Source organism: Salmo trutta, chromosome 20 (assembly GCF_901001165.1).
Source record: "Salmo trutta chromosome 20, fSalTru1.1, whole genome shotgun sequence".
NCBI classification, from domain to species: domain Eukaryota; kingdom Metazoa; phylum Chordata; class Actinopteri; order Salmoniformes; family Salmonidae; genus Salmo; species Salmo trutta.
The window spans coordinates 31,540,001-31,557,508 of record NC_042976.1 but is presented as its reverse complement, the minus strand read 5'-3'; the positions used below and the strand labels follow the sequence as shown (position 1 = coordinate 31,557,508).

The 17,508-nt window shown below is 45.2% G+C and overlaps 3 protein-coding genes across 7 annotated transcripts in view; 2 read left to right on the top strand and 1 right to left on the bottom strand.

The window, feature by feature from the left end:
• Positions 1-2,022, bottom strand: part of aff3 (AF4/FMR2 family, member 3) — a 37,209-nt gene extending 35,187 nt beyond the window's left edge. For all 3 annotated transcript variants that reach the window (XM_029702857.1, XM_029702858.1, XM_029702856.1), the window contains exon 1: positions 1,419-2,022. The gene's annotated coding sequence lies outside the window, so the exon portion shown is untranslated. The remainder of the gene's footprint in view (positions 1-1,418) is intronic.
• A 1,149-nt stretch (positions 2,023-3,171) lies between these two features.
• On the top strand, positions 3,172-5,808 carry LOC115155356 (trichoplein keratin filament-binding protein-like). The gene is made up of 4 exons (XM_029701920.1): positions 3,172-3,513; positions 3,737-3,796; positions 4,172-4,933; positions 5,071-5,808. Exons 1-4 carry the CDS (start codon positions 3,481-3,483, stop codon positions 5,203-5,205), a joined length of 990 nt encoding a protein of 329 aa, XP_029557780.1. The 5' UTR covers positions 3,172-3,480; the 3' UTR covers positions 5,206-5,808.
• A 2,440-nt stretch (positions 5,809-8,248) lies between these two features.
• Positions 8,249-17,508, top strand: part of arhgef7a (Rho guanine nucleotide exchange factor (GEF) 7a) — a 37,509-nt gene continuing 28,249 nt past the window's right edge. For 2 of the 3 annotated variants that reach the window (XR_003868157.1, XM_029702854.1), the window contains exons 1-4: positions 8,251-8,700; positions 10,680-10,763; positions 14,849-14,933; positions 16,648-16,781. Coding sequence is in view for 2 of the 3 variants with exons in the window: in XM_029702854.1 (XP_029558714.1) it covers positions 8,536-8,700; positions 10,680-10,763; positions 14,849-14,933; positions 16,648-16,781 (468 nt within the window). In the remaining variant the exon portion in view is untranslated. Of the gene's footprint in view, positions 8,701-10,679; positions 10,764-14,848; positions 14,934-16,647; positions 16,782-17,508 lie in introns of all 3 variants that reach the window. The other variant, XM_029702855.1, reaches the window with a different exon arrangement.

Genomic DNA, 17,508 nt, shown 5'->3' with positions numbered 1-17,508 from the left:
CACACACAACACACACACACACCTGTGAGCTATACATGCCTGCCACTACCATTTCCTGTTCCAGATGTTGCATATAGTCTCAAAGAGAAAGTGAGAGAGAGAGAGAGAGAGAGAGAGAGAGAGAGATGATTCAGTGGATCTAAAACAGGCATCAGGACTCAGGACTCCACGTATGACATGAACACACACGGTTGAGGGGAGGTTGATGTTGGTTGGTGAATCATATCTAAACAAACACAGCTGTTGATGGGGGGATGCTCATATTCTCCAACTCTCCCCTTTCTCTCTCTCCCCCATCGTACCTTCCTCTGTCCTTCTCACTATCTCTAGTCCCCATTTTACTGTCCCTCTTTCTACTCATTATCTTTCTTGCTGAAATACTGGTGGTTGTTGTTACTGCATATCCTTGGATATCCTGCAATAATTGGCTGTTGAGACTGTTCTTTTTTTTCTCTGCTCTGCTCTGCTCTGCTCTCTCTCTCTCTCTCTCTCTGTGTGTGTGTGTGTGTGTGTGTGTGTGTGTGTGTGTGTGTGTGTGTGTGTGTGTATGAGTCACTCCACTCCACTGTCTGACTGTGTGATCAAGCACTGGCGTGGAGGTGTGTGTGTGTGTGTGTGTGTGTGTGTGTGTGTGTGTGTGTGTGTGTGTGTGTGTGTGTGTGTGTGTGTGTGTGTGTGTGTGTGTGTGTGTGCACCTCTGTCATTGAACACAGTGCTGAAAGTGTAGCTGTAGAATGTGTGCATAATATGCATAATGCATTTCACACATCTATTAACACATCAGCAGGGTACAGTAATGGTGACGCAATCCCCCAGACACACACCATGGTCTCCTGCGCCCAAACCAACCTCAACCCATCATAACACCTTCAAACAAACAGCATACAGACCAACTATTCTACAACCATCTGTTGCCTATACAGCGCCCATAGACCGATGTGATCTCATATGAACTTGTAGTACAGTTGGATTTAAATGTCTTCATAGTTCTCTTACCGTTTCTATATTTAGAACAGTGTATCTGAAGTGAAAACGAAAGGTTGCGGGTTGGCTTGTCAAACGACGGAAATGGGTTTAACCGTCTCTGACCTCAAGATTTCTCAACTTTTACATCTCATCGTGACTATTCAAACCATAGACTGTACAAATCAATATAACATTTCAACCCATGTGAATTGTTCTTTTGTATTTGCAATAAATCCTTAACTAGCTTTGTTGCATTATTCTATATCATTAATTTTGGTTTCACTTTACAGTAAATTAAAATGAGAACGCAAATACAATAGCCTACAAAAAAACGTTATTACAAAAGAGTATTCTACATTTCAAGTAAAACAAAGAAAGCAAAAAACTAAAACAAATTGTATTTCTTGACTATCACATGAACTTTGAATAGATAGCCATGTATCTCTTCTCACCTGAAAAGCACATCGAAGCAATAAACAGACGTTGGAAAGTTTTCCCTTGTCGCGGAGGACTGTAGGCATGTTTGGTCACTGGTCCTCTCCTCGGTCCATCTTACAGAAGACGCACCGTGCGAGCACAAATCCGTACAAATGTCAAACATCCCGTTCTACCGCCAGAGAGCGAGCAGCGTCACCAGCTCAAATGGAGAGTCACGGAGTCGGTGTCGTCTTGGGAGCGAGCGTGCGCTGTGCGTTGGCGTACGGGGGGATTCGCATGACAGAGCCGACGTGACGCATCCGTTATAGGTTCAGGCACGAAGTTCAAACATCCGCGGGGAGCGCCGCTACCTAGACACTACGCACACTCACATCAATGACCCACACGCACAAACGGAAACAATGTGGCACACACTGCTTCCAGCGCGTATCTGAATGGAAGCACAGTGCAGCGCACAATCTCACCATGCACCCAGTGTAAAATCTCTGAAAAGTGAAGGGGGTCACTTGCTGTTAAATTATTATTGTTTCACCCTCTCCGCATCCTGCCAGTGAATGCCTGTGCGATCTATCATTGCCGCTAATGCACTCTGCTGGGGTCTGGACCGGGACGCAGCGGGTCTGTGTTGTGTAGAGTTGGTGTTGTCCTAATGAAATATGACTCATGTTCCTGCCCCAGATGCCGCGGGCGGCTGGCGGAAAGAGAGAGAGAGAGAGAGAGAGAGAGAGAGAGAGAGAGAGAGAGAGAGAGAGAGAGAGAGAGAGAGAGAGAGGCGGATTTAAATGGAGATGGATTAACAACCCTTGTAAAAACAAATCACTTTAATTGCACATGTGAGAGTTCCACATGTAAGAGTAAGATTTGAACGTGCAAATTCGATTTTCACATGCGAAAATGTAATTTCGCTTGTGATAGTTAGGTTTTAACATGTGAACATTTTTCACAAGAGTATGGGGGGGTAAGCAAGGAAAGAGGGGAGAGAGATGAGACTGAGGAAGGATAGAGAGAAAAATAGTTTTATCTCCCAGGAGAAGTGGAGGGCATAAACCAGTCAACATCTGGCAGATTAAGCGATTGAGTATCTCAGCAGCTGTACTAATTTTTTCAAGGTGAAATACAGTAGTTAGACTACATGTACTATTATTTTGTAATTGAGCCCAACCGTCTAGTGCGAGAGGAGACCCTGGAGAAAAACGCACGGATCTGTAATTGCGTGGTTTCAGCCAACAGTTGACCGCCTCGTTGTTTTATTTGGGTGTTTCTATCATGACACAAGGCGAGACCCAGATGCAGACACAGGAGGCAGATGGTTGAATTCTTACAATATTTATTCATCCAATAGGGGAAGGCAAGAGAATGGACGTGGACAGGCAAAAGGGTCAAAACCAGTTCTGAGTCCAAAAGGTACCGAAGGGCAGGCAGAATCAAGGTCAGGGCAGGCAGGATGATCAGGCAGGGGTCAGAACCGAGAGAACTATCAATAAGAGAATAGCAAAAGGAGAACGGGAAAAACACGCTAGTTGACTTGACTAACATACAAGACGATCTGGCACAGAGAGACAGGAAACACAGGGATAAATACACCGGAGAAAACAAGCGACACCTGGAGGAGGTGGAGAGAATAACGCGGAAGGTGAAACTGATCAGGGCGTGACAGCGTCTGATGTTGGTACCATCATATAAATAAAATCACAATAAAGTTCTGTGCATGGTACCACCATGTATTTAGACCTAACTATATATGGCTCTGGGTACCGATATATAGGGTACAATATTAGAGATTATAATTCTGGCAACATGCATTATCATGGACATAAGCTGATTGAATCAATGCTGTTTCCATTCTTTATTGGATTTTCACACAAAAATGTTTAGATTTCATTTATATCAATCGAACTGATACCCAGTGATGACAGATCGCATGCGCTCCAAAGCCATTATTGCGCAATCAGAACGCACTGCCTGGCCTGCGAATGTCCAGGACAAAAACAAACAGTCGGATAGTGTAACGCACCACCTAGCAAACTTTTTCAGCATAGCCATATTGAAAAAATTATTTTGATTTGTTTTTCAGCCATGCAGCGAAAATCTCGGAGGAAGAAAGAACAGGTAGGCTAGCCTAAACAATGCTGTAAGGCGCTAGGCAATAATATAGGCCAATAAGATCAGCAGATGATAAAATTGGATAGTAATTTCCTGCTAGGTTAAAATGGCTTTTAGAAATATGATTGGAATTTGTATAATACAATATATTATGGGCAGTTCTATGCCATGACTATATACATTAGTGAGAGGGATTCCTGTAATATAGTCTACAGCTATGCTTTTCCAGCGAGCAGCACAGGAAGCCTATTTGCAGGGCAAAGTGATGGACACCAATCAGCCTGAACAAGTAAGTCTGAACAAGTTTAAGTATGACTCATTACATTCAAAGTAAAAGTAATACCTACTACAGCATGCATTGTAGAATAGTTTGTTGGTAGACTATATTGATAAACACCAGGACAGTGTAGGCCGACTAAAAGGCCATTTGATTGTCACTTCAATGAGAGAATGGAGAATAAGTGCAATTACATATAGCTCAATAAAGTATTTTATTTTTGGACCATGTCACCATGTTAGGACAGTAGACAGAACAGTGTCTGAACTTGCCATCTATTATTTTTCCAGAGAGCAGCACAGTGCACAGCCAGGCTGAGCAAAACATTTAGCATCTGCAACCAAGGACAGAAAGCTATTAACTAATGAACAGCGTCTGTCTCGACAGGTCTCTAATGTTGTGTGGGTGAAAGACGCCCCCCTGGCCAAGGCAGCGGTGAGGACAGAGCAGGCTGCTTCTGATGCTACTCCAACGGCTGAAAAAAAGTCAAGGTTTGAGCGTCTGAAGGAAAGGATGGAAGAAGAGAGGAGAGCTGAGCATGAGCACTTGATGAGAACAATTCAGGAGTTGGAGATGAGCGTAAAGTGGGAGCAGAATAAATATGCAGTCCAAGAGGAAGCTCTAAAGGAGATGACCAGAGGGAATGAGAGGGCAGAGGCAGAAAAAGCTGCCCTCCAGGAGATCATTCAAAGACTGGTGAAGAAACAGGTGAGGACAGAGGAAGCCTGGGAGGGAAAGCAGGAAGACTGGAACAAGGCCAAAGCCATGTTTTCAGACCAGAGGTCAAAACTGGAGAAGCTTTGGAAGAGGGAGAAATCTGCTCTAATAGATGAAGCAGAAAGCTTTCAAAAGATAATCACGGATCTCCAGTGTGCCTCGAAAACAACAGAGGCAGAGATCAAGACGGCAGAGACGGAGAAAACTGCACTCCAGGAGATCATTCAGAGACTGGTGGTGAAAATTGTCCAGACCGAGAAAGCCTGGGGAAATGAGCAGAGCGACTGGGCCAAGGACAAGGCCAGGTTATCAGACCAGATGCAGGTGATGGAGATTGTTTGGAGCTTAAGAGAAGATGGATGGGCCAAACAGATGCGACACATGGAAGCGGAGATAGCCCAGAAGAAGATTCTGAAGGAAAAAGAGGCACAGGTAGGTCAGGCTGTGCATATTTTTTACATTTGAATAATTAGAATGATAATGCAGAATCGTTGGTTTGGTAAAGAATAGCCTAAGCCAAATCATGAATGTAGAGGTTGAAGAGTTATAACACTCTGTCCCTTTTCCAGGTGCACAGCAACAGTGCATGCCACATTGGAATAAGAGGCTACTTGAAGAATATAACCAAAAAGTGGAGAGAGAAAAGGGAGAGGGCGAAGGAAGACAAATATGGCCTCCCTGCCCGGATAAGACCAAACGTCTAAATAAGGAAGGAGTCAGGAGGGATTATACAGAGTTTGTATTTTATTTGATTTAATGAACAACATTAGTAAGGCAATTTGTGTTGTTGGTGGTTTATTATTCCTTGAGTTACTTTCCTTCTACAGTATAAGTGTTGCTTCTGATGGCAAACTGTCCTGCTCAGCCATTGAGACAGACAGCTACCACTGATCACAACTATAAACTAATAACAACTAATCTATGTCAAAGCACAGATACTGTATTTGCTTATTCCTCTCTCATTCATTTTAGTATTTTCACTCAGATGTTCACTCAGAGAGAATCACAAGAGGTTGGTGGCACCTTAATTGGGGAGGACGGGCTCATGGTAGTGGATGGAGTGGAATATTGTGTGGTTTCCATGTGTTTGATGCCGTTCCATTTGCTCCATTCCAGACATTATTATGAGCTGTTATCCCCTCAGCAGACTCCACTTGATTACAAAGGGTGTCACGAACTGCAATTGCAAAGGGATTCAACATTGTTGAGGAAATTATGTATGACACTAGGAAAAAGACAGAATTGAACTGAACAGTCTGGTAAAAAACATCACACATTGACAGAAATAATACATGTGTGTTTATATGTGTAAGAAACATACATATGTGTATAATATAGTATATGTGTATATAATTTGTGTTTCTAGTAAAGTATAGTCGTATAGTAGTACAATATAGCAGTATAGTAGTACAGTACAGTATAGTGTAGTTTAACACTGTAGTAGTATAATAGTATAGTATAGTATAATAGTATAGTATAACCTAGTATAGAAATACATATACTATTTGCTTATAACCAGTGATTAAAGGGAAACTCCTGCTCTGCACTGAGGAGGAAGCCACTAGCTTCACAGGGATGTGTCTTGCCTCTCCTGGTCCAATGTGGTTGAGTTTTGGTTGAAGCCCTCAGAGACTGCACTGCTAATATACCCATGGTGACCTGTTTATGGTTATCAGACCATGGGCAGGCCCTGGTGTTTCTGTGTGTGGTGTGTGGTATGTGTGTGTATGTCTGTGTGTGTGTGCATGCGTGCGTATATCTGATTGTGGTCCAGGTGTGGCTTCTCTGTTCCCTGTGAGCATGGAGGATGACAGAGAGGTCACTGGGTGAGTTATAGCACTATGGGAAAGAGGAGGAGGTGGCAGTGTGTGTGTTATTATGTGTGTATATCAGAGGCTCATACTGTAAGTTATTAAGTTAGTATCTCTCCAACACAATAGCAATGAAGCACAGGCAACAGTCTGCATTATGTTAAATCATGTAGAAGTTGGTGATAAAATAGTAAAAGTAATCAATAAAGAGCTGTTTACATATTCTTCTTCTCGCAGAGAGGCGAGATAAAGAGTGGGGGAGATAAAGAGAGGGGGAGATTGGTTTTATGAGAAATGTGTCACCCTTAAGCTCAGAGACTCACCCCAAAACACACACTATTATTGCTCTCTCTCTCTCTCTCTCTCTCTCACACACACACACACACACACACACACACACACACACACACACACACACACACACACACACACACACACACACACACACACACTGGAGCCGTGACAGGATCATTAGTAACAGGCCATATGGTGTTTCAGTGTGTGACATGTTAGTAGCTCATATTTATGTTGCTGAGTGTCTGTTCTTAACTCCTGGTCTGCCCACAGCAGGTGTTCCAGATGTTACTGAAGCTCTTCTCTCAGCTCTCATTTCTTCTCTCTCTCTCTGTCCTGTCTGTTTCCTCTAGTACTAATGAGACCTCCCCTGATGTGAATTCTGCTGGTCCACACACACACACACACACACACACACGCACACGCACACGCACACGCACGCACACGCACACACACTGTCATGAGACCTGACTGTTTCCCTTCCCTCCCATCCACATACAGGAGCTTTAATAACATGTTATACCACTGTAATACATCCAATGTTCAAATTCAGGTAAGCAACAAATGTGTAAATAAAGTCAATAAAATATTATAGCACGTTTAGAGAGTGCTCAGGAAAAACGGTGTGGAAAATGTGATAGGCAAAGAGGAAATGACAGAAGTGGAGTGAGAGACATGGAGGGAAAGAAAGAGAGGATGTTCGAGAGATGTCAATAGAGAGAGAGAGACCTGGGGCAGTCTCCACAGTAACAGGCTGGTGGTGACAGGACCTTAGAGGCTCTGGTGTGTCCCTCAACAATGCCTGTTTAGACACCATGATAAACACCTGGGCCTCAGGAGTCCAACCTCCTAACCACACACAGTGCTCCAGAGAGATTTACAGACTAGGACAGCTTCCAGCGGTATCCATGGAGACCCTCAGGGATTCCAGATTCCTCCAGGTAGGTGATCAGTCATGAGCGTTAGAGAGAGAGAGAGAGAGAGAGAGAGAGAGAGAGAGAGAGAGAAAGAGGGACAGACAGAGTTAAATAAAATAAATAAATAAAAATGCGCACGGAGAAGCTAAGGAGCACCACCGTGTGGACAATATGTGAACTGAAGGAGAGTCCAACCACTGCTCTCCAACTAGGCTAATGAGATAGGAGATTCTGACAATGGCTTTAGTTTAGTAGACAGGTACAGTGGGCCATTCAGAATACATTTATCCATTGTTAATACACCGATATTAATAGTGTTCATGGGGAATTATATTGTAAATTGTCAAAACGGTCCCATGTAAAGGGTCACAACTTTGATACTGCTGGTTAGTCTCATTGGGATATGAGTCCAGTCTAACTAGTCTCCCTACATCAGACACCGACGATAAGACCCGTCTAAAAACATCAGTCCAGTTGCAGGCGACATACATTGTAAGCTATCGACTTTGCTTTCTCCTTCCCTCTCCAAAACAAATATACAGTGTGATAAAGGGATTATGCTGCTGCTATGCAAAGCCATGCAGAGCTATTCACACAAAAATGTCCCCGCCAACAACTGGCTGGACTAGCTTCTGTCCTTGTTGCTGTGATGTCATCTGCTGTGGGATGAGTGGCTGGGCTGGCGGCAGCGATGCGCATATGCAGTCTGCTGCTCCAACGCATCACCGGGAACTGCATCTGACAGCTTGCCAGGCTGGAGCAGGAGAGAAACACCGCACACAAGAGAGTAAAGCTGACCGTGGAACAGACCCGCTGTATTTTCACAAACCGAGCATCATCCAAATCCACCCGGTAGAGACAATACATAAAAGGAAGGAGGGATCTTTCGCGGTCGCATGTATGGAAGGATAATGTTTTTGTTTTAACGCCCCAGATGATTGCGTACCAGGGGTAGCTATTGAAATACGCAAAAACCTGCCGCTTCGTTGGATTTTCCTCCGAGACTGAGGCCATGAATTCCGCGGAGCAGACGGTCACTTGGCTGATCACACTCGGGGTGCTGGAGTCGCCGAAAAAGACTATATCGGATCCAGAGGCATTTTTACAGACCTCCCTCAAAGATGGGGTGGTCTTGTGCAGACTGCTGGAGCGGCTGAGCCCGGGCTCCATGGACAAAGTAAGGACAGAACTGCCGCTTGTCTTCCCTTCTTGCCGCCAGCTTCATCGGCCCGTCTATGCGGCAAGAACCGTGACATAACGCGGTTTATCTCGCTTCTCGTTGCCCACTGGCCCATTAAGAGATTCGTTTGTAGGTCACGAGAGCGTATGTTATTGTTCCTAAAAACAGCTACAAATGGTCGCACATATGTCAGTAGGCCTACACTCACGCGTGTGATAGGTTTATACAGACAGACAGACCAGACCGTTCGCTGTGGCAGATGCGAGTCACGACGATCTATTCTGTGCGCAATTATTAGTAGCCTTTGTATATTCTTAAACCAAGACAAACGACGAGACGCATTTTGTGTTGTTGTCAAACAAGCTCTTAAATGTATGAGCTCTATGGTTTGAGAATTGTGTAGCCTATGGATTTGAGTTTTTTTCTGTAGACAGGCAACAGAAAAGGCCCCATATAGCCTACAGATGCGTTGTGAGATTGGAATCCAAGGCGCATTACGCGGTACTACGTTTATGCACAGGATCTATAGGTCTATAGCCTATGGTTTATATGTAGCCTATGGTTGACACATAATCCGGATCACCAGCTAGTGGGGATGTATGAGGGTACACCATAAGAGTGGGCCGCCATTGACCGCAAAAGCTCACAGACAGAGAGAGAGAGACCCTCTCCACATTTAAAGCAACAGTGCGGTATTTGTAATGTATGTCTGTCAACACCAAAACCCCCAGTCACTTTAGCCTTGTTATGTATTGTGTACCCCAAATCCTGTGTGTCTTTAGACAGCTTGGGCGTTCCCTGGCGTTCTTAATCTTAAATGCCTCTCTGACAACAAACTAGCCTAGTGCTGGAAGAGAGATACACTTCCATCACCTTACAGGAGAACATCACCTATAGCCTAATCTAACCAGGGTTCTGACCAACCGTTGATTCTGTTCTTATGGTCTGATAGAGTAGGCTGTTGAAATCTGCCCATGGTGACCACCTGATGATGAGCTATTGGCCACAAGTAGAAAGGAGGAGAAAGCGTGATATTCCAGTGTTCTGTAGTCTAAGAAAATACCAAACAGTAGCAAGTAGCAAGTCTGCCCTCAGGAAAAATGAAGTTATTATTTTATTATGTTCTATATCCTATTATATTCTAACTGCATGGGCTAGACCGATAGGCTACAGGTCATTTAACTGGTAATTACTCTAGTGTAATATCTATATGTCCATACTCAACCAGCGTCCAATGTTTATCTATTGTTGTATATCTCACTGGCAGTTCATGTAGCCTATGGTTATCAGTTCATGTAGCCTATGGTTATCAGTTCATGTAGCCTATGGTTATCAGTTCATGTAGCCTATGGTTATCAGTTCATGTAGCCTATGGTTATCAGTTCATGTAGCCTATGGTTATCAGTTCATGTAGCCTATGGTTATCAGTTCATGTAGCCTATGGTTATCAGTTCATGTAGCCTATGGTTATCAGTTCACGTAGCCTATGGTTATCAGTTCATGTAGCCTATGGTTATCAGTTCATGTAGCCTATGGTTATAGACTGGTAATAAAAGGTGTGTCGTCAGATCTCTCCTTCTAGATTCATAGGCCGTATTACATCCATTCACATTGGCATTGTGGATAGTGTCACTTATTTATATCCCACCCGTTCTTTGATATTTTTTCTGTTTTGATCAATTTGATCCATCCCGCCTCTCTGTTCAGAGGAGTTGCCAACGTCCTCCCTCACTGCTGCTGTGTTGTTTCTCACAGCTCCCATTCGTCAACGTCATTTCCCTCAATCCACTGCCTACTTCCCTGCTGGAGAATCTGTTTCTGTGTTGTAGCAGCAAGCCAAGGAGAGGGAATGTTGGCTTCGACTCTGAATCAAAACGCGCATAAGACTTTAGACTGCTTCCAAGGAGCTAGGCTATGGAAAAAAAGTTCATTTTGATCGAAATTCGTGTTTCTCATATGCATTTTTGTTATCCCAGATCTACCAAGAACCGAAGAACGACGGCGAGTGCTTGAGCAACATAAAGGAGTTTCTCAAAGGCTGCAATTCGTTTCGCGTAGAGGTACGTTCTCCATAAAATAACCCCACAAACACTCCAAACATGCATCCAACATTTAATAAGAAAGATAAATAACCTACGTAAAATCTTACAAATATCCAATGTGACACAATAAACAATGGGGCCACGAAGTGGACGGAGGGATAGGCCTGCTGACAGTGGGAGCCGAGAACAATCACCCATCGCCGGGTGTGAGGCTGCCTTGTTTGTCGCCTGCACTGAAATGGCCTATCCACAATCGCAACATTGTAACAGTCATGCTGCAATTATTTGCTGCAGTCGTTTAAAAATGTAACAATGTAACATTATCTTGTAGGCTCCAAGTGCAGATAGCTAGTTAATGTATACACTTCTATAAACGGTCTTTCTCTGGTTATCAGACTGATGCTTTTCCATTATGTAAGTCGTCGTCTTTCTTCGCCGGCCCCCATAGCCTACGTGCACGGCGTTGCGCTTGTGTCCCCCATTCTCGATTTGGAAACACCAGCTAGTTATCCAGATACCCGCAAGCGAGAATTAGGCTACACTTGGTCATTGAATCCACCCAGAGTTGTCAGAAAGTGTAGTCTTCAAACTCACTACCTAGTTGACCCATATAGGAAGTCTAACGTCTCATGAGTTTTTATTGGGATGTTTTGGTCATTTCTCGTACAGCAGCAGCTAATGCTGTCTGTGTCAACTGTTACACCAAAGACTTTGACAATAATGATTAGGGTGAACAGTCAGATTCTAGATCTGTGGTTAGAGGGCAATGGCTATCACACACACACACACACACACACACACACACACACACACACACACACACACACACACACACACACACACACACACACACACACACACACACACACACACACACACACACACACACAGAGAGAGCGTTTGGTACTGTGTCAGTGCATAGAGGAGTCATTGAACCCCCCCAGTCTGGACAATACAGCTCACTGTTCCATCTTCACTATTGACTTTCCTCACTGAGACTGCAGGAGAGAAGGAGATGGGAGAGGGAAAGAAATAGAGACAGAGACAGAGAGAGAGAAATGGAGGGAGGGCACTGTAGAATAAAGGGGTCTGAATAGGATTTTGTTAATGGCTTACTTGTGCTTGGTGTTGAATGTCAACACAAAGCCTTCTCTTCTTGGATAAGAATTTCATAAATCAAATCAAATGTTTGTCACATGCTTAGTAAACAACAAGTGTAGACTAACGGTGAAATTCTTTCTTTTGGGCCCTTCCCAACAATGCAGAGAGCAAAAAATAGAAAACTAATAACACAAGGAATAAATGATTAACCATAACTTGGCTATAAAGACGGGGTTCCAGTACCTTCTAGTGCTGAGTAGGTATTATTGATTTGAAAAAGCCTTTATTTGAATAGGCATATCACCGACGCATTATGACAACACTTATGTTGAGACAGAATAACTTTGAAATAGAGATGCTAAACATCTGGTCCAGTGTTTCCCCGCCTGGTCCTGGGGACCCAAAGTGGTGCACAGTTTGGTTTTTGCCCTAGCACTATGAATCCATTCATCAAAGGCTTGACGAGTTGCTTAGTTGAATCAGGTGTCTGACAGCTGGAGCAAAAACTAAAATGTGTACCCTTTTGAATCCCCAGGACCAGGCTTGGAAAACACTGGTGTAGTAAATGAATGTTTGAGGTTGGACTGATTCCAATCTCTGCGAAGTGGACTGCTCGTCTACCTCTCTCCGAGTCATGGGGTGTTTTTGGGATAACTAAGCTTCCCAGGTGTGCAGATAGACAGACCTTGAAAACCTCCCAGCAGCCCTCCATGCCCCTCATACCGTAAACCTGTTTCCCTATAAGCTGCTTTAGAGAGGAGAGGAGAGCGAGCCGTGTGTTTGTGTAACATGCAGGGAGCTGGATTATAAGAGTGTAGGACATGGCCAGACATCATACACCCTCTCCAGACCCCAAATTACTGCTGGCCCACAGTACAGCTAGCTGCATGGGGCAGCAGATTAGGGGTGTGTGTGTATGTGTGTGTGTGTGTGTGTGTGTGTGTACGTACCCACACGTTGGTGTGCCAGCGCTTTTTAAGCCCCGACCTGCTTCTGATGGGTGTGTGTTTGGCAGATGATTGTATACTGTTTGGTGTGTGTGGGTGTTACTGTTGTTTTCTTGGGATTATTCTATGGGCAATTCCACAGTAACTGATGCGGAGACTCAGATTTGTCACTTTAAAATGTATGCCAAACAAAAAACACTTATTGCTAAACAAACCACACAACTATGCACAATGACTACTTTTAACAATTTCCACAGAAAACCTCTCAAAAACACATTTACTTGAAGAACAGTGCTGACGCAAAATTTGTTAACAGAATGACCAGCAGCACAAACTCTTCTTCAAGTAAATGTGTTTTTATGTCTTCAGACTGTTTGGAGCCATGTCACACACTCTGTGCAGCAGTTAGCTGACCCTTCACCCCTGACCTGTTGACAACAGGAAGTGACCCTAAGAGTTTCCACACCCCCTGTAGTCATCGATCCAGTTAAGAGTACTTTTGAAATGCACCCTTCCTCCCTCCATTGGAGTGGCCACTGATCTGATATTCTGGATAAGTTAAAGCCATATAGCGGCACTCCTGACTTCACCTACTGTATCTATCAGGTCAGGGCTGGAAGGGCCACAGTCAAACCAGTCCTGGTACATTCAGCTCTGGTTAAGCCCTAATGATTGAAACATTGTGTCAATAAACCACATTGGAGCATAGTGTTTGGTGTGTCACTCTCACGTTTCTCTGCACATATTATATATCCAAAACCTTCACACAATCATTGAATGTTTGTATGTAATATGTACCTCTATGGGACAGTGGAGGAATATGGGACTGGACTGGAAGTGCAGGCCATGCACACACACATTCTCTCAGGGCATAGACTGTCTGGAATCAGAGCGGAAGATAAAAGGTAGCCACATCTCAGTCACTCCCCCTCAGTGGCCCGACAGTAACCACTGCACGGAGAGGGAGAGATGGAGGGGGAGGGAGAGATGGAAGGGAGGGAGAGATGGAGGGGGAGGGAGGAGAGAGAGGGGGGGTGGAGGGGGAGGGGGGAGAGATGGGGGGATGGAGGGGGAGGGAGGGAGAGATGGGGGGGATGGAGGGGGAGATGGAAGGGAGGGAGAGATGGAGGGGGAGGGGGGGGGTGGAGGGGGAGGGTGAGATGGAGGGGGAGGGAGAGGGGGGAGAGATGGGGGGAGGGAGGGGGAGGGAGGGAGAGATGGGGGGGAGATGGAAGGGAGGGAGAGATGGAGGGGGAGGGGGGAGAGAGAGGGGGGGTGGAGGGGGAGGGGGGAGAGATGGGGGGATGGAGGGGGAGGGAGGGAGAGATGGGGGGGATGGAGGGGGAGGGAGGGAGAGATGGAGATTGAGAGATGGAGGGGGAGGGAGGGAGAGATGGAGATTGAGAGATGGAGAGAGTGACGTACATTAACAGACATTTTACAGGGAGAGAATGAAACTACAGTAATTCACCCCTCAGGCACATTAACTCCAAACTATCTACTCTACTCCAGTCAACTACCTCTTCTCGTGCTGTACAGGACATTTTTGCTCACCTGCCGTTTTCTACAAGTCCTTTGGTGTACAGTAGTTTGTGAAGCTGTCTGTAGGCTACTGTGCTAGTGAAAATTAGTTCTATTGATTGGCAGTGGCAGGCATTGTGATGACCCAGCTCCAGTGCTGTCCAATTGACTAGTGATTTTTCCCCCATTACTTTTTGGCATGTCTCCACGTATTTTAGTTTTGGCACTAACCCCATGTCACACACAGGAATGATGTGCATACATGCAAGCACACACACATGCACACACACATGCACACAAACACACACCAGTGGCGGCTGGTGGGAGGAGCTATAGGAGGACAGGCTCATTGTAATAGCTGGAGTTGAACAAATGGAACGGTATCAAACACATGGAAACCACATATCTGTCTCCGTTCCATGAATTCCATTCCAGCATTATAATGAGCCCGTCCTCCTATAGATCCTCTCACCAGCCTCCACTGACACACACACACACACACACAATGACCTGTCTTTTTCTCGTCTCCCACAGCTGTTTGATCCCAGTGATCTGCTCCTAGGACTGAACTTCTCCAAGATACTCAGCAGTTTGGTGGCTCTCAACAAAGTGACTGCAGGTTAGTTGAAAGTGTGTGTTTGTGTGCAGCCCATGTGAGTATGGGTGTTTAGTAAAACTATTCTATTGCGTGTGTATATATTGTGTGTGTGTATATACTGTGTATTGTGTGTGTGTATATACTGTGTGTGTGTATATACTGTGTATTGTGTGTGTGTATATACTGTGCATTCAGAAAGTATTCAGACCCCTTGACTTTTTCCACATTTTGTTACGTATTACATTCTTTCCCCCCTCATCAATCTACACACAATACCCCACAATGACAAAGCTAAAACAGTTTTTTTGATTTTTTTGCAAATAAAAAAAAAATAATAATAATGAAATCGTATTTACAAAGTATTCAGACCCTTTACTCAGTACTTTGTTGAAGCACCTTTGGCAGCAATTACAGCCTTGAGTCTTCTTGGGTATAAAGCTACAAACTTGGCACAGCTGTATTTGGGGAGTTTCTCCCATTCTTCTCTGCAGATCCTCTCAAGCTCTGTCAGGTTGGATAGGTCGCGTCGCTGCACAGCTATTTTTAGGTCTCACCAGAGATGTTCCATCGGGTTCAAGTCCGGGGTCTGGCTGGGCCATTCAAGGACATTCAGAGACTTGTCCCGAAGCCACTCCTGCGTTGTTTTGGCTGTGTGCTCAGGGTTGTTGTCCGGTTGGAAGGTGAACCTTCGCCCCAGTCTGAGGTCCACAGTGCTCTGGAGCAGGTTTTCATCAAGGATCTCTCTGTACTATGCTTCCGTTCATCTGTCCCTCGATCCTGACTAGTCTCCCATTCCCTGCCACTGAAAAACATCCCCACAGCATGATGCTGCCACCACCATGCTTCACCGTAGTGATGGTGCCAGGTTTCCTCCAGACGTGATGCTTGGTTTCATCAGACCAGAAAATCTTGTTTCTAATGGTCTGAGTCCTTTAGGTGCCTTTTGGCAAACTCAAAGCCGGCTGTCATTTGCCTTTTACTGAGGAGTGGCTTCCGTCTGGCCACTCTACCATAAAGGCTTGATTGGTGGAGTGCTGCAGAGATGGTTGTCCTTCTGGAAGGTTCTCTCATCTCCACAGAGGAACTCTGGAGTTCTGTCAGAGTGATCATCGGATTCTTGGTCAACTCCCTGACCAAGGCCCTTCTCCTCCGATTGCTCAGTTTGGTCGGGTGTCCAGCTCTAGGAAGAGTCTTGGTGGTTCCAAATTTCTTCCATTTAAGAATGATGGAGGCCACTGTGTTCTTGGTGACCTTCAATGTTGCAGAATCTTTTCTGTGCCTTGACACAATCCTGTCTCTGAGCTCTATGGACAATTCCTTCAACCGTATGACTTGGTTTTTGCTCTGACATGCATGATATAGACAGGTGTGTGCCTTTCCAAATCATGTCCAATCAATTGAATTTACCACAGGTGGACTCCAGTCAAGTTGTAGAAACATCTCAAGGATGGTCAATGGAAACGATGCATTTGAGCTCAATTGCAAGTCTCATCATAGCAAAGGGTCTGAATACTTATGTAAATAAGGTATTTTTGTTTTTATTAGTAATAAATTAGCAAAAATGTCCAAAAACCTGTTTTCGCTTTGTCATTATGGGGTATTATGTGTAGATTGATTAGGAAAACCTTTTATGTAATCAATTTTAGAATAAGGCTAGAACATAACATTTTGGAAAAAGTCAAGGGGTCTCAATACTTTCCGAATGCACTGTAACTGCTCTATTCTTTATCTGTAGACATTGGAGTGGGCAGTGACAGTGTCTGTGCCCGTCACTCGTCGGCCCATCGGATCAAGTCGTTTGAGTCTCTGGCCTCCCAGTCATCACTGGGTCGATCCTCCAAGCTGCTTCAGAACCAGTTCCGCAGCCTGGTGAGAAACACGTAGACACACACAGACACAAACATTGCAGCCTCGGTGCTGAAGCCCAACTTCTGAAATGTCTGTATCTCAAAGTGCATCTATGTCAAATGGAGATTTGTGTCGGCTTATCGTGTAGTCAGTATTCAAGCCCTTATTTGTCCATTACTGAGCCATCGGCCCACCCTTTCTACCTCCCTATCTCACTAATATTCCTCTCCTCCCTTCTCTACCCCCCCTCTCTACCTCCCCCTCTCCCCTTGTCCTTTCCTTCACCAACCCTCCCTCTCGCTACCCTCCACACCTCTCTTGCTCCCTACCTCACCTATCTACCTCCTCCTCTCTACCTCTCTTCCTCCCCCTCTCTACCTCTCTGCCTCCCCCCTTTACCTCCCTCATCAACTCTCTACCTCCCTACCTCCTCTCTACCTTGCTACCTCCCCCTCTCTACCACTCTACTTCCCCCTCTCTTTCCCTCTCAACTCTCTTTCCCTCTCTACCCCTGCCTCTCTGCCTCCCTACCTGCCCACCTCTCTGCCTCTCTACCTCCCCCTCTCCCTCCCTACCCTCCCCGTCTCTACCTCCCTACCTCCCCTTCTCTACCTCCCCCTCTCTACCTCCCTACCTCCCCCTCTCTACCTCCCTTCCTCCCCTTCTCTACCTCCCTACCTCCCCCTCTCTACCTACCTACCTCCCCCCCTCTACCTCCTCTCTCTACCTCCCTACCTCCCCCTCTGTA